The sequence below is a fragment of the Rhincodon typus genome, chromosome 11 (assembly GCF_021869965.1).
Source record: "Rhincodon typus isolate 14 chromosome 11, sRhiTyp1.1, whole genome shotgun sequence".
NCBI classification, from domain to species: Eukaryota; Metazoa; Chordata; class Chondrichthyes; order Orectolobiformes; family Rhincodontidae; genus Rhincodon; species Rhincodon typus.
Genome location: NC_063342.1, coordinates 14,814,771 through 14,831,619, shown reverse-complemented (window position 1 = coordinate 14,831,619; position 16,849 = coordinate 14,814,771). Strand labels below are relative to the sequence as shown.

General features: G+C 42.1%; 1 protein-coding gene across 1 annotated transcript in view; it reads left to right on the top strand.

Moving 5' to 3' along the window:
- Window positions 1–16,849, top strand: part of LOC109919762 (beta-secretase 2) — an 80,069-nt gene that overhangs the window by 62,076 nt on the left and 1,144 nt on the right. The window contains exons 4-5 of the mRNA XM_048603033.1: window positions 5,817–5,966; window positions 8,473–8,641. Coding sequence (XP_048458990.1) covers window positions 5,817–5,966; window positions 8,473–8,641 — 319 coding nt within the window. The remainder of the gene's footprint in view (window positions 1–5,816; window positions 5,967–8,472; window positions 8,642–16,849) is intronic.

Below are 16,849 nucleotides of genomic sequence, written 5' to 3'. Positions count from 1 at the left end.
GCTGACGTTTCGGGCCTAGACCCTTCTTCAGAAAATCAGAAAATTTTCTGAAGAAGGGTCTAGGCCCAAAACATCAGCCTTTCTGCTCCTCTGATGCTGCTTGACCTGCTGTGTTCATCCAGCTCCACACCTTGTTATCTCATGTACACACTCTGTGTCTGTTTCAATTCAACAAAATAGGTGATAGCCCTTCGCTGGTCATTGGTCAGGGCATTGCGCTGAGAAATCAGTCATCCTGCCTGGTTTAAAATTGAGCCTGGCCATTAATTGTCAATCAGTGTTAATAAGTACATTGATTATCAATGGCTCTGCCTGAACCAGAGTCTGCTTGTTAACCAATCAAGTGCTCTTCTCTCTTCTCATGCTGAATCAATGTTGGTTTTCACCATGATTTTTTGTTATTATTGCATAATGTCTTGATGAGTGCAAGATGAAAAGCTTTGCCAAGAAGTCTTTACTTGGTACTGTTCATATTTTAGCCACTTTTTGTTTTTTGTTTTTCATATTTTATCCAATCTTCTGAACTTTGTGCAATTACATGCCATTTCTATAAGTTTGATGTTATCTTTAACTTTTAATTCCTCACACAAGCACAAAGACAATCTTTTCCTTTTTGTCAAGCCTTTAATTTGAATTCAGGCCAAGATTAATCCCATTTACCAGAAAAGTGTCATTTTGTTTGAACCAGTAAGTGCAGTGATGTTACACACTTGACCAACAGTCTTTATCTAGCAGGAGCGAGTAGATATAATTGACACTGCTCAATGTCTAGTGACAGACGTGAGTCACAGGAAAATTAGTAGAGCCATTGCTGACCCTCAGTAACATAGAGTGTGGCTGCTCTGGTGACTTAGCCCTTAAACTCCTGTACTCATATGATTATCACAGCTCTATTAACCTGTGTGATATCCTACTTTTAAACTTGCCATTTGTAACCAATTTCAGGCTGCATGTTTGTGGAACTTTCAGTCTACAGTGTAAATGCTTAGAGTTAGCTGCCATACCAGAATTCCTAAATACAAAACGTAGAAACAGAGGTGGGCCATTCAACCCATTGAATATGCTCTGATAATTCCCAATTCCACTCTTCCTCCCTTTTCCCGAGAACCCTTGATTCCTGTACTAATTAAAATCTGTCCATCTCGGCCTTGATAAAACAACTGCTCCCCCACTCTCTACAGTGACACTGACTTGCTGTCTTCCAACTAAGAACTTGAATTGCTGCTTATCTCTCCCATTGAAGCAGTCTTTGGATGCTGATTTTAATTTGTAAGCCAGAGATAAAAGCAAAACACTGCAAGTCTGAAATAACAACCAGAGATGCTGGAAGTACTCAGCAGGTCAGAGCATCTGTTCCTACTTAACCCTGTTCTTGGAATAGGGAGTTCATTACTTCTCCAAACTTGAAAGTGTGATGGTCCATTTACCCGCATGTGTTGCTTAAAAGGCAATGTCTATTTTCTTGTGGGTTTTGTTTTACGACTCTACTGTAGGGCAATGAGCTGACTGTGTTTTGCCCATTGTTTAGTTTGTGCTTCTCATTTTTGGGTGCACTATCGCTGTGGCCTACCTGCATCACCAGCGCTGTTAATTAGAGTGATTGGCCATTGTTCACAGCATCCCACAAGTGTAGTGCTGCATCACTGGTTGTGTCGTGTGGGATAGAGGTGCTAAAACTTGGCATTTACGTCTGCTGTTGCTCATTATACTAAGTAATTTTGAGTCGCTAACATTCATCAATTGTTTTTGACAGAAATATTATTTAATTTCTCCACCCCAGAATGTTTGCATTAGATTCCTTAAGACAAAAAAGGTAAATTAAGACACCTGTTATTTCTACTAACTCTGAGATCAAGGACCATTGAAATGCAGCGTAGTGGCATCCTTCCAGTCTCTCGTTTGTTGGGCACTTATGCAATGTTTTTCATCCCGTTGCCTGCTCACTCAAACTGTCAAGATCAGTCAGTAAGGTGACCTCATCTACTAACAAATTTGTTCATGGGACATTGGGCATTGCTAGCTCAGCCAGCATTTATTGCCCATCCATGACTGCCCAGAGGGCATTTAAGAGTCAATTTTACAATGGATCTGGTCAGACCAGTTAAGGATGGCAGATTCCTTTCCCTAAAGGACGTTAGTATACCAGATGAGCTTGTATAACAATCAACTATTTTTTTTACATGATCACAATTAGGCTAATTCTTTTATTTCATGTTTTTATTGAAATCACATTTCACCGTCTGCATTGTGGGATTTTAACCAATGTCTCTAGAACATTCAACAAAAAAAAATGAAGAACTGCGGATGTTGGAAGTCAGAAACAAAAGCAAAAGTTTGTGTAAAAACTCTGCAGGTCTGGCAGCATCTGTGGAGAGAAAGCAGACTTAATGGTTTGGGTCTAGTGTCATCCTTCCTCAGAATTCTTCTCCAGAACGTTAGCATGGGTTTCTGGATTATAGTTCAATGATAGTAACACTACGCCTCTGTCTCTCCTTTTGTTTATAAAGCTATGCATATTAGGTTTTATCTTGAGCAATGGTGAAAACCAATTGTGTGTCTCGAGCTAATGCACAGTGCCACAGGCTCTGGAGATATGAATTTCTATAAGAATAAAGGATACTCCTTATTCACAACCCTGTTCAAACCTATCCTGTTGTCTTGCTCTGCCTTTCTTTTCCTGATGCAATTTCATTCCAGTCCACAGGAGCAACTTCAGCTGTTGCACATAATAACCTGCTGATCATTCACTCGAGCTGGCCTGCTTCCTGCTAGAGATAGAGAACTTGGAAAAACAGGCATTTAGTGGCCATTGGCAACTGTGCCTTCTGTTGTGAAGGCCCTAAGCTCTGAAACTTCCTTCCTGAATGTCTCTGACACCCTCTTTTTGACTAGGCACCTTAAAACCAAACTCTAAGGTTTTGGTCAGATACCCTTAATATAGCTTGGTGTCTTTTTCATCTATAATCCTTTTGAGACGCAACTAGGGACTTTACTACAATAAAGTCACTGCACCTTTTACGTTGTTTGGTTTCAGTGGGAACAGCAATACCCTGGAAGCCCTCAAGTGTTGCTGCCTAGTAATAGGGAGATCCAGGAGAACATTAAATCTCACTCCCATTTCTGGAGGAAAAGGAGGAGAGCTGCACGTGGGATTTCGATTAAGCCCTGGCCACAAACTCTAACAGGAGATCAAAAAGAAGACTTTTTTTGAATTGGTGGAATGGGTGCATTGGGTTGTGCTGGATTAACCATTTCTGCTTCACGGAAGATCGTAATAATGCACTCTTGCTTTGGAATTTCTTGTCCTAATGGCCAACCACGGGACTGGTGGAGAATGGCAAATAGTGGAAATTGTCAGCAGTTAAGGCAGCATGTGTGAGAGGGAGGGGAAAGCGAGTGAAGTTTTACGCTGATGTTCTTTTTCCCAAAGCTAATCAGCTGAGTTCAATTTCTGGTCAGTGTTCACTTCCTAGATGTCGAGAACAGCTGATGCACAGCAGCAAGCAGTGGTGAAATGCTCCATGACCAGAATTCTGGCATTTGTATTAATATATTTGAAGTCGGTCAGCAATCACTTTAAATTGCTGAATGTCGCTCAACACTTACAACTCGCTTTTGTTCTAGACAAGCGCCTTAAGCACGGGACTAATTTATAATCTAAATCTTGCAACTGGGATTTCTCCAGTATTTTTGTCACCCAGGTTACGAGGCCACAGGTAGAGAAATTGGTTTCTTGGCTTGAACTGCTGCCTGTCTCTCCTCACTTACAGCCTTAGAAGTGTTTTTGAGGTAAAAATTGATTCTATTTGGGAGTGGGAAAGCATTTTGTTTTGCTTTCAAAATGTATAATTTTCTTTTTAATCCGACAGAATGACAGCGTAAAGCCCAATCGCCAGTTTTGACATTAAACTGCCCCCAGAACATATTTCTGGAAGCTACCTGCTTACACGATGTCTGGCTTAGTGGCAAATTGCTCCTTTTGTTAAGTCCTGGGTCAACTGTAGTGTGTGTAGTTTGCATATTATGCAAATGTGACCTTTCAACCTTTCTAGGAGTAGATTCCAATTAGCATAAAATGCAGCATTTTTTGCACCCACCGTAATATCTGCGTGAGCTTAAACGTGTTTAGGAGCATTCCTCCAGAAGACCTGCAAGTGACGGCCAATGATTAATGCACAATAGGGCTTGTTGATTTGCTTAATGAAGGAAGAAAGTTGAGTGAGAAAACAAAGCATGATGTGAAATGTGCTTCCAATTGTCACAGCCTTTGTAAGAATCACTCCGAATCCCTGTGTTTGTGACTAATCTTTTGTGCATCTTCATGTTCGTTTTCTTCATCCCTGGTGGCCATAACTTGCATCATCAAGTCCCACAGCCCCTTAGTTGCTGCTGCCCTGTTTCCTCTTTTTAAACCCATTACAGCAAGCAGGCTTTTGGTAATCCCTTCCAGGATCATCACCTTTGTCCATTCTGCATTATTATCAGTTATAACAATGAAGCTTGGAGTGATGTTTATATTATGGATGCTATATGGGATGGCAAGGTGGTTCAGTGGTTAGCACTGCTCCCTCACAGCACCAGAGACCTGGGTTCGATTCCAGCTGCAGGTGACTGTGTGGAGTTTGCGCATTCTCCCCGTGTCTATGTGGGTTTCCTTGGGGTGCTCCGGTTTCCTCCCACAGTCCAAAGATGTGCAGGTTAGGTGGATTAGGTGGCCATGCTAAATTTCCCCAAGTGTTCAGGGATGTGTATATACAAATCCCAAGTTCTCATTGAGAAGCATATGGTACATTTTTGAGAGTTATAATGATTCTAGACGAGAGAGGTCTTTTTGTAATAATCTCCTTTTATGCCTTTAGATAGTGGGGTTACAGAATATTTGAACTCTTGATTTATCTAAAACTGGACAGAGAGGCGGCGGTGTTAACAGTGTAGTTGGAGGTGCCTGTCAGGAGATTCCAATACAGCTGGCTTCATAGGAATTTCCTAGGAAGTTTAAATGTCTGATGGGCATCTGCAGCACTGAAAACTCCCCAGCTCTGAGGTAGAGTTGCAGACTTCAAAGCATTCCAACTTAATAATTAGGCAGAAAAGCTTACAGGAATTATAGTTTGCTCTATGTCTTGTCTAGATATAAAACAGTCACCCTCCCCGGAAGATACCTGACTCCAACCCTGCACCCCTTGACTCCTGACTGTCCTAAATCTCGCATGACTCTTCTATCACCTCAAGAACTGGAACCACCTCAACTGCCCCAATCCTCATCCCCTTCAACCAACCTTTAACCCTTCACTGCCAATGACTTCAGGACCTTTTTAAACCATGGGACACAGCATGTTGTGACAATGAAAAGGGATTGTGCATTCTGTGCCAATCCCCTGCAATGCATGCTTCCTGGAGCCCTGAACTGCACTGCTTCATCGAGAAAGGCTCCTGGTCCAGAAAACTCCTCCAACGTTAAGTGGGCGACATTTTTTAGACTGATCTGCGTCAGAAATAGGAACTGTCTATAATAGAATATTATAAACTAAGAAAGACCCAATGAGAGATCTCCTTCTAATTCATGTTTTACTTACATTGTCACAGATATTGATCAGTTAATTTAAACTTCTGACAGAGCTGCATGATTAGATAGCATGAGCCAGCAGAGATGTGGGTACAGTTGCATGAAGGATGAAAACGCCTATTTAGGCTGGGAGAGTTGTGTTTCAATGAACGTCTGACCATTTTAGCCAATGTCTAATATTGTAGCTTAGAATTCTGTTTGCAACTCCATATTTCCTGAACTTTTGTTGTTTCCTTTGGTGTCTTGGCAGGTTGCAGAATTTGCCGATGGGTTTTGGTCAGGCAACCAGTTGGCTTGTTGGACCTCAGGGACTATACCTTGGTCTTACTTTCCAGAAATCTCCATCTACCTCCGAGGAGAGAATTCAACCCAGTCTTTCCGAATCACCATTATGCCACAGGTAAGAGCCGAGTTGGGTTAACTTCACCGCTAACAGATTGGGCCTGTAACTTAGTCACTTAATCTATGCACCCCTTCTGTTGCATTCAGAGCGTTATACACGAATGTCTTTGTGCATTATGTCTGGGTATAATAGTACAAATGGAGTCAGTCCCACTTGAGGATAGAAAGGAATACATTGAATAATTAGAAGTTTTTTGATTATATATAATGGTCTAGTCATGACAAAGATGCTGAGTACCAATTTATGGGGAAGCTGTGGCAATGTCACTAGGTTAGTATTCCCGAACCCCAAGCTAATTGTTCTGGACACATGCTTTCCAATCCCACCATGGCAGATGGTGAAGTTTAACTTAAATAAAAATCTGGAAGAACAAAATACAATCTAAGGGTGATAGTGTTATCACTGTCAATAGTCACTAACATCCTTGAGAGAAAGAATTCTATTCTCCCTTATCTTTTTCTTTTATTTACATGTGGGAAATGGGCATTACTGGTTGGCAAGGATCTATTGCTTATCCCTAGTTGCCCTTGAGAAGGTGGTGGTGAGCTGCCTCCTTGAACGACGCATCTATGTGCTGTAGGTAGGCCCATAATGCCATCAGAGAGGGAGTTCCTTGATTCTAACCCAGTCACTGTAAAGGAACAGCAATATATTTCCAAGTCAGCATGTTGAGTGGCTTGGAGGGAAATAGTGGTGATGATGTTCCCATGTATCTGCTGCCCTTGTCCTTCTAGATAGAGGTGGTCATGGGTTTGGAAGGTGCTGCCTGAAGATCTTTGGTGAATCCCTGCCTATAGGTCATAGAGACGAAGAGCACAAAAACAGACCCTTCAGTCCAACCAGTTCATGCCAGCCATAATCCCAATCTAAACTAGTTCCACTTTCCTCTGTTTGGCCCATATTCCTCTAAACCTTATCTATTCATATACCTATCCAAATGTCTTCTAAATGTTGAAACTGTACCTGCGTCTTCCACTTGCTCTGGAAGGTCATTCCACGTACGAACCACCCTCTGTGTGGAAAATATGCCCCCTAGTTTTGAACTCCCCCACCCTAGGTAAAAGACCTAGGATGCAGATGACACTAAAATAGGCAGTATCGCGGACAGTGAGGAAGGTTATCAGAAATTGCAGCAGGATCTTGATCAGCTGGGGAAGTGGGCCGAGAAATGGCAAGTGGAGTTTAATATAGATAAGCATGAGGTGTCACATTTTGGAAAGTCAAATCAAGATAGGAGTTTTGTGGTGAATGGTAGAGCCTTTAGGAGTGTAGTGGAAGAGAGGAACCTTGGAGTTCAGGTGCATGGTTCTCTGAGTCACAGGTAGACAGGGCAGTGAAGAAGGCTTTTGGCATGCTGGCCTTCATCAGGCAGGGCATTGAGTATAGAAGTTGGGAAGTCATGTTGCAGTTGTACAGGACATTGAGGCTGCACTTGGAGTATTGTGTTCAGTTTTGGTCACCTTGCTATAGGAAGGATATTATGAAACTCGAAAGAGTGCAGAAGAAATTTACAAGGATGTTGCCAAGACTCCAGTGACTGAGTTATAGGGAGAGGTTGGACAAGCTAGGACTTTTTTCTTTAGAGTGTAGGAGACTGAACGGGGATCTTATGAAAGTGTCTAAGATCATGAGAGGTATGGATAGGGTGAATGCATTCAGTCTTTTTCCCAGGACTGGGGAATGAAGGACTAAAGGGCATCAGTTTATGGTAAGAGGGGAAAGAATACATGGGAACCTGAGGGGCTACATTTTTACACAGAGGGTGGTACACAAATGGAATGAGCTGCCAGTGGAAGTAGTTGAGGCGTGTACATTAACAACATTTAAAAGGCATTTGGATGAATACATGGATAGGAAATGTTTAGAAGGATATGGACCAAGTGCAGGGAAATGGGGTTAGCGTGGATGGACGTTTTGGTTCGGACCCATTTGGGCCGAAGGGCCTGTCTCCGTGCTGTAGGACTCTGACTCTATGACCTTTCCTATTCACCTTATCTATGCTTCTCATGATTTATAAGTCTCTATAAGGTCAACCTTCAACCTCCTACGCTCCAGTGAAAAAAAGTTCCAGCCTATACAGCCTCTCCTTATAACTCAAACCCTCCAGTCGTGACAACATCCTGGTAAACCTTTTCTGAACCCTCTCCAGTTTAATAATATCCTTCCTGTAGCAGGGTGACCAGAGCTGTATATAGCACTCCACAAGTGGCCTCACCAATGACCTGTACAACCTCAACATGACACACCAACTCCTATACCCAACGGCTTGAGCAATGAAGGCAAGCCTGCTAAATGCCTTCCTAAGCCACCCTATATACCTACATCTGTTTCTTAACTGCTCGCTCGGCAATTAGGGAAGGGCAATAAATACTGGATTAATTCAACAATAGCTACATCTCATGTACAAATAAAAACTTTTTTGTTATAAATGTATGTTAAGAAATACAGTTTTGGATATATTCGCTGTCTTGTTGAGCTTGCTGGTATTTTTTTTACTGCACAGTTGTACATCCAACCAATGGCTGATATTGGAGTCCAGATGGAATGCTATAGATTTGGAATCTCCTCCTCGACTAATGGATTGGTTTTGGGTGCCACTGTGATGGAAGGCTTCTACGTCATATTTGACCGGGCACAGAAACGAGTTGGATTTTCTATCAGCTCATGTGCAGGTCAGTCTTGGGCTGCTTGTGCGTAATAAACATTTATTGTGCAGTGTGTTAGTAAGCCTTGTGTGTCATTACTGTAGCCACAGGGCTAAACAACCTCTGAGCTCTGAGGCTGAAAGGACCTGGACTCCCAAGTCTCGCTGCAAGAATGTGATCTTTGTTGGCTTTGTTCTTTTTAAATAAAGCAAGCTATTACTTATAGAATTGGCTTAGAATTTCAAAACTCACTTGATTATCACAAAGTTCTTTTGACTCACACTATACACTGGACCCTTTCTGTAAAGGCTACAGCTAGAATGTTGGAATGGGAGAGCTGTTAATATTGTATTCCATTACTGAACTTGCTAATCATAAAACTGATGTCTGTGCAAACTATGATCATTTTACATCTCTCATTCTGCTAAGGGAGCAAATTCCTTATAAGAAATGTTTTTTTACTGTGATAGTATCCTGCTGAGTGATGTTTCTGGATGATTTATGAATGACAGAAGATTTGACCAATTCATATTCAATAACAATGCTCAGTGGTGCCACTATTACAATCAAGGTTTGAGCCGAGAAATGCCCCTGGATTTGCCATTGCTTTTATGTGGTCTTCTCGGCAAGACTAGCAAACTAATGGGGGCAGAGTTGCATATGGTAGTGTTTCTGAAGGAGTTCATGTTGAAGATGATGATGTCTCTCAGTTTTTGGGTGGAGCTGAAGCTATCAAGCATGAGGTCTCGATGGCAACAAATGTCTCATTTCTGGCCCCAGATAGTCTTTGCAAAGATGTCTATCCATTCGGTGTAACTTGTATCTGTTGATACCATGCAGTAAACTATGTCTTGTTGTTCAAGTGCATCTTAATAAGACTTGACAGCAATGGGAGAAATGAAAGCATTAACTGGACAGGCTCATGGATTGAGGTACTCTTTAGGCCTTCTGGAACTGATGGATACTGTAGGTGTTGCTGCATTAGACCCACAAAAATATATTTTAATTCAAGTTCTTAAGTGTATCTTGACTTCCATTCATTTTGTTTGGTTTGGTTATTTTAAAATAGCAGAAAGGAGGATTAATGACAGCAATCTATCCCAACCACATGCCACTAGAGATTGGTGTCACTAGATACAACAGATGGCTTCAAGTCTGAACTTTAGTGTTTTACAGGCTGCAAATTTCCTCTGAACTAGCCATCAGTCTTTTGCTGCACTTCGAGAGAACTTAACCACGGTACCATGGGATTAGTTGCACACTTGTTGAAGAATGTGGGTGGTATTTTGACCTTCAGCAGAGAGACAGAAAATGTGTAGGAATTGGTCAACATGCCAAACAATCTTTCATTCTGTTGGTTTGGAAGATGGCCGCATTAATATTGTTGCTTTTACGTTCCCTTCTAAAAGTTGCCTTTATGGACCTTGAGGTCATCTAGTGGCCCTGAGCAATACTGCAGAGCATTTAAGCTGCACTGAGCCAAGGATTGTTCCTGTTATGGAATTGTGTGCTGCATACCTCCCAGTGCCGGCCTCTCAACCTTGAGGTGGGCTCGAGGAGCAACTTGCAGAAAGATTGTGTGGTCTCACCAGTTGGCAGGACCTGCTGAGCAGATTTTGCTGGTATCCAGGTACAAGGGTTGCAAACAGTAAAGAGCCTGCCTGAAAAACACCATGCATTTATGTAGTGCCTGAAGCATTGTCACATATCACAGGAGACCTCTCAAGAATGATGTTAAACAAAATTTGACACACAAAGTGAGGAGTGTTAGGACAGGTGACCAAAAGTTTGTCAGGAGGTTGGTGTTTGAGGAGCACCTTGAAGGTGGAACAAGAGGCGAGGAGGTTCAGGCTGGGAGTTTCAGGTCTTGGCTGCTAAAGATGGGGCCGCTGACCAGAGGAACAATGGAGACCAAGGATTCACATGAGGCTATGTTTGGAGGAATGACAATATGCTGTCAAGCTGGAGGACATTATGGAGGTGTGGAATAATCCTAGGAATAATCATAGGAAAATGATTGAATCCTTTCTGTCCAAGAGTGACAATTTTTTGCTTAAAAAGCTTTCTTTTTCCTTTTTGTTTTGAAGATTGCAAAAAAATTTGCTAATCTTCTCTTTCTTCTTTCTTCTCTTTCTTCTTTCTTCTCGGTTTCTTTCTTCTTTCTTCTCAGTTTCTTTCTTCTTTCTCCTCTTTTTCTTTCTTCTCTGTTTCTTTTTCTTCTTTCACTTGTGCTCTCTGTTTCTTTTTTCACGCGCACTTACTCTCTTTTGTCCCCTCGCTCACACTGTCTCTCTCTCTCTCTCAATGGTTGAGTGTTAAGAATCCATCCTGTTGAAGCCTGGTTATTTCCTAAAGGAGATGATTTTTTTTTTTGTTCTCTCCCCACTTTCCCTCCCGTAGTGCTTTTGTATGGAGTGGAATGGAGAGAGAGTGCAGGTCCTGTCACTCACTTTGAGGTCTAGTGAACCCAAGTTCTAACGTACAGTGCCTTCTTTCAGCATCACTTCTTTTCAATGAAGGGAAAATAATCAAATTGTTACATTTTGTGCTGTTCTATTGTCTGACATGTTCAAGTTTTATCATCTTCTGAATGCAACTTGACGTGGACAGTAGGCCTGAATTTTGATTGGTCAAGGAACTATATTTCTTACTATGATCTTACATAATAGTAACTGTTAGGCCGTTCGGTCCATCAAGCCTAATCTGCCATTCGCTAAGATCATAGTGATCTGATTGTTGCCTCAGCTCCATGTTCCTGCCTGTTCACCCCACCATCACAAAAATACTTTGACTGCCTTGTAGAGCAAAAACCCCATTCCCATAAGCCTTACCTATTCAAATTTGCTTGCCCCTGGCAATGGTGTAAAGGAAATTTTAAAAGTTAAGCAAAAAGATATGATCTGGTGTTCACGGCTTGTAACGGTGGTGCAAGTAGATGAAATCGTTTTCAAAAGTGAATTTAATGTTAATTTTTTTCAGTCTGCGGCCATCACTGGCAAGAACAGAGATAGTAGGAACTGCGGATGCTGGAGAATCCGACACAACAAGGTGCAGGGCTGGATGAACACAGCAGGCCAAGCAGCACCACAGGAGCAGAAAGGCTGACGTTTCGGGCCTAGACCCTTCATCAGAAAAGGGGGAGAGGAAAGGGGTTCTGAAATAAATAGGGAGAGAGTGGGAGGCGGATGGAAGATGGATAGAGGAGAGAGTAGGTGGAGAGGAAACAAACAGGTTGAAGAGGCAGGGATGGAGCCAGTAAAGGTGAGTGTAGGTGGGGAGTTAGGGAGGGGATAGGTCAGTCCAGGGAGGACGGACAGGTCAAGGGGGCGGGATGAGGTTAGTCGGTAGGAGATGGGGGTGCGGCTTGAGGTGGGAGGAGGGAATAGGTGGGAGGAAGAACAGGTTAGGGAGGCGGGGACGAGCTTGACTGGTTTTGGGATGCGGTAGAGAACAGCATTTGTTGCCCATCCCTAATTGTCCTCAAGTGGTGGTGGTTTGTCACCACTTTGAGTCGTGACAGTCTGTGCTGTACTTACACCCACAGTGGTGTTAAGTAGGGAGGTCCAAAGCTTTGACCCAGTGATGGCAAAAGAGTAACAATATATTTTTGCAAGCCACGTTGTTCTGTGGCTTGGCTGGGAATGTTGTGTTCCCATGCATCCACAGCTGTTGTCCTTCAACATGGTGGAAGTCACAGTTTTGGAGGTGGAAATATTTGAAAAGAAATATTTTGGAACTCCAATGAAAAAGCTGGAGACTGATATTAATCACAGAAAATTCTTTCCTTTTTTAAGAACCAGCACAAGAATCTGACTGGCCAAATGACCTCCCATGCTGTCCCATTCTGATGCAATGGCTTTAACAACCTGTATACTGATGACATTAGAGAATTCAGTTAGAGGTGGGGAAAAGGCCTTTAGCCCCATTTAGTTAGTGCCTATTTCTAGATCAATCCCACCTAACCAGGTTTTAACAGTATCTCTCATGGCAGTGTGGGTTTAAGAAGGGGATTAGCTGTTTTGCCCTTTGGGCCTGGTCCATCATTCACTAAGATTGTGGTCAAATCTCCATTCTCCTGTCTGCCCATCAAAACCTTCAACTCCCTTGTTGATTTTTAAAAAAAAATCCACTTAAGTCTGCCTTGAGTAAATTTGAATAATGCAACATCCACTGCTTCCTAGAGAAGAGAATTGCACATGCCGCTAATGACCCTCAAAGTAAACAGTTCTCCTCCAGACTTCTTATTAAGCTGTGTCCCTGTGTTCTAGACTCCCAAAGAGGAAACATCTCCTAGCATCCACCCAATCAAGAGCTTTCATATTTTTTTGACAAAATCAGGACTCATTCTCCTAAATCGCTGATGGATATAGGTTAAACAGACTAGGGCCTTTTCATAAGATAAGCTCTTCATTCCCAGGAATGAGCCAAGTAAACCCTCTCTGAACTGCTTCTGCCCTGCGATCTTTAATCCCTGCCGTAATATTTCCATTGCCTCCTGATCATAATGCCTTCCTTGGTAAAATGATTCTATTTTGTGATCGGATGAACCAAGCCTTAGAATGCTCATCTGTTACAAATTCTATACTTCAATTTTAAAACTTATACTCTTCATTATTTTGAGAAAGAAAAAGGTATTTTTTTGGTTGATACCTGGTATCAGCAACAAGCGCTCCAAGGTAAAACCTAACAGCTCATTACAGATCCTCCAAATTCTATGCTGGTATATATTTTTAACAATAGTCTTTACCTATCCCTTCTCAATCACTGTAACTATAGATACTCTGCCACCTTGTGTTGCCTCATCGTTATTGAAGTTTCTTTTTTTGCTTTCTTTCTGGTCATTGCATTTTAACCCCCCCCCTCCCCCCCCCCCCCCCCCCCACCACCACCTCATTTGTAATGGAATCACAAGTTAACCAGCAAAATTATTCTCTTCTTTTCTAAATTAGTCTGATTTAGTAATCAACGTTTTTAGATTGCATGGTATGTGGCTGTCGCTGTTTTTTTGCTCTCAGGCTCTCTTGCTATGTCACACTTGCTGTGTGTTTGTGTGTGTGTGTGACTCTGGATCTGAAACATTAACTCTGATTTTTCTCTCCACAGATGCTGCCATACCTGCTGAGTTTGTCAAGCAATTTCTGTTTTTGTTTCCGATTTCCGGTATCTGCAGTTCCTTCATTTATTTTTTTGTGTGTCTCTCTCTCTCTTTCTGTGTCTATCGCTGTGGAAGGATGGCTCTTGACTCCAAACTGCAAAAGTTAAATCCTAGAAATGATAAATGAACTGCCATTTGTCAACTATCGTCCTTGGAGTTAGAGGATATGAAGTGACAGATTTTGCTGTTTGAATGATTTCTGGAAACACTTTTGGATGAGGCCAGAAATGCATATGCGCGTGTTTTGTAAAGTTGTTTGCCAGTTGCTGTTCAGTATATTTGCACATTTTAACATAGTACCAATTTTATTACAATTGAATGTGGTGAGCGTAAAAAATGAAATTTCACAACAAGCAGAATTGTCAAGCTTATTTAATTTGGTATTTAAAAACAATTCAGTGGGCTCAGAAGCTGCAGGCCCTATGATCACATGCTCTCTTGGCCTACCATTAGAATGTTGTTGTGTCATAGAACTTGAAGCAGCTCTGAACCAAACATCCTGATGTGCTAGGCCATTGAAGGGGGGAGTTAGTCAGCCACATTGCTGTGGCTATCAAGTCTCTTTTAGAAGAGACCAGGTAAAGACAACAGATTTGTTTCCCTAAAGAGCAGTGATTAAGTAAATCTGTGGTTTCTGTCCACCAGTATGGCCATATTATGACGTCCCTCTCTGGCCATCTTGAGGTAGGACTTGAATCCATACTTTCTGAGCAGCACGGTGTCTCAGTAGTTAGCACTGCTGCCTCACAGCGTCAGGTTTCCGAGTGTTCCGGTTTCCTCCCACAGTCCAAAGATGTGCAGTTTAGATGGATTGGCCATGGGAAATTGCCCCATAGTGTCCAGGGACATGCAAGTTAGGTAGATTGGCCATTGGAAATGCAGCATTATATGGATAGGGTAGGGGGTGGGTCTGGGTGGGACGCTCTTCAGAAGGTTGGTGTTGACTTGATGGACCGAATGGCCTGCTTCCACGCTGTAGAAATTCTATGATTCTATAATACTGGACCTGAGGTAGGGACATTGCCATTGTGCTACAAGATTCCTTTTCCTGGTCACCATTGTGTGTACTATCTTTTTAATCTGGATCTATTTAATGAACTGAATTAAAATTCCCCAGCTATGGAAGTGGATCTTTAGCCGAGTCCTCTGGATTGCTAGTTCAGTAACATTATCACGACACAAGTGTTGTGGTTATGAATCTGTCATGATTGTCCATCTGAGAGTTAGTATGCACAGATCAGGTTGATAGCCAAGTGAGATCTAGGGTTCTCTTCCATAGAAAAGTACTCTTGAACTTGACCTTCGCTTGTGAATAACCGTTGTGTTAAAATGCAAAAAAAACTGCAAAATCCAACAATTAAGAACAGTGGTCTGAACAAAGAAAAAGTTGGAGAGAATGTTCACTGTACTTGAGTTGGGTTTGGAATATGAATTTGTGACAGTAGAAACTGCATTCATCAGCATAAGTTCTTCTTTTCGAATTGTAGAATATAACTCTAGAGATCCAAGCACATTTGTTGCATTCTCTCCAATGGGAAAAGTTCTTTTTTAATCGAGATTAGGTCTTGCCATTTTTCCGATATCCTGTGAATTGACCATGACTGATCAATCAATGGCAGCCAAATTGAATAAACTGTGGGAGAAGTGATGCATTTAGTACCAAACAGCGAGTAGTTAACACACTTGCAAAACAGTCAGTTGAGCATTCTGGACCTCATACCTCATTTCCCTCATGTATTGAGAGAAGGAAGACAAGTCTTCTTGTGTTAACTCACTAGAACCATAAAAACAGGACTAAGAGTAGGCCATTCAGCCCTTGAGGCCTACTGCACCATTCAGTATGACCATGGCTCATCTTCCAACTCAGTATCCTGTTCCTGCTTTTCTCCTCAAACTCTTGGATCCCTTTAGCCCTGAGAACTGTTTCTAATTTCTTGAAAACATTGTGTTTTGGCCTGAATTGCTTTCTGTGGCAGACAATTTCACAGGTTTACTTCTCTCTGGCAGAAGAAATTTCTCCTCATCTCAGTCCTGAATGGCCTATCCATAACCTTAAACCGTGACCCCTGGTTCTGGGCTCTCTAGTCATTGGGAACATCCTTCCTGCATTTACCCTTTGTAAACTCTGGTGAATGTAATCAATCCAGCCTGTCTTCATACATCAATCCTGCCATCGCTGGAATAAATCTGGTAAACCATTGTTGTACTGCCTCCATGTTCAGAACATCCATCCTCCGATAAGGAGACCAAAACTGCACAGAATACTCCAGCTGTGGTCTTACCAAGGCCCTGTATAATTGCAGCAAGACCTCGCTGCTCCTGTACTGAATCCTGTCAGTCTGAAGGCCAACATACCATTTGCCTTCTTCACCACCGACTGCACCTGCATGCTCACTTCCAGTGAGTACCCTGGTCTTGTTGCACCTCCCCGTTTCTCAGCCTATTGCCATTCAGATGATAATGTGCTTCCTTGTTTTTGCTACCAAAGCGGATAACTTCACTTTTATCCACATTATCTTTCATCTGCTATGTATTTTCCCACTCACTCAACTTGTCCAAATCACACTGAAGCACTTCTGCATCCTTCTCACAGCTCACCCTCCTACCCAGTTTTGTGCCGTCTGCAAACTTGAAGATATTACGTTTAGTTCCCTCTTCTAAATCATTAGTGTATACTGTAAAGAGCTGGAGCCCTAACTTGTCTACCAAAGCTTCCCTCCCTCTTTGGTAATGAATCTTTTTAATTGGGTGGGCCTTTACTGTTCTACTTTGTGTGTGGGTCAGACAAGAGATACTCTCAGGTCATCCAAAACTCTGAGCAGTGTGAGATACTATTATTCTTCCATGATCAAACTGATTCCCATTGAATCAATTAGGACTATATTCATTGGAGTTTAGAAGGAGAAAGAGGGATCTTCTAGAGAGTTATAAAGTTCTAACAGGATCAGCCAGGGTAAATGCAGGAATTATGTTCCTGATAACCAGTGACTTCAGACAAGCTGCTGCCATTCATTTCTTGGTCCTATAATGTGCCATTTTAAATGCCATTTCTACTAAAGTATAGTTAGGCTTTGTAAGAG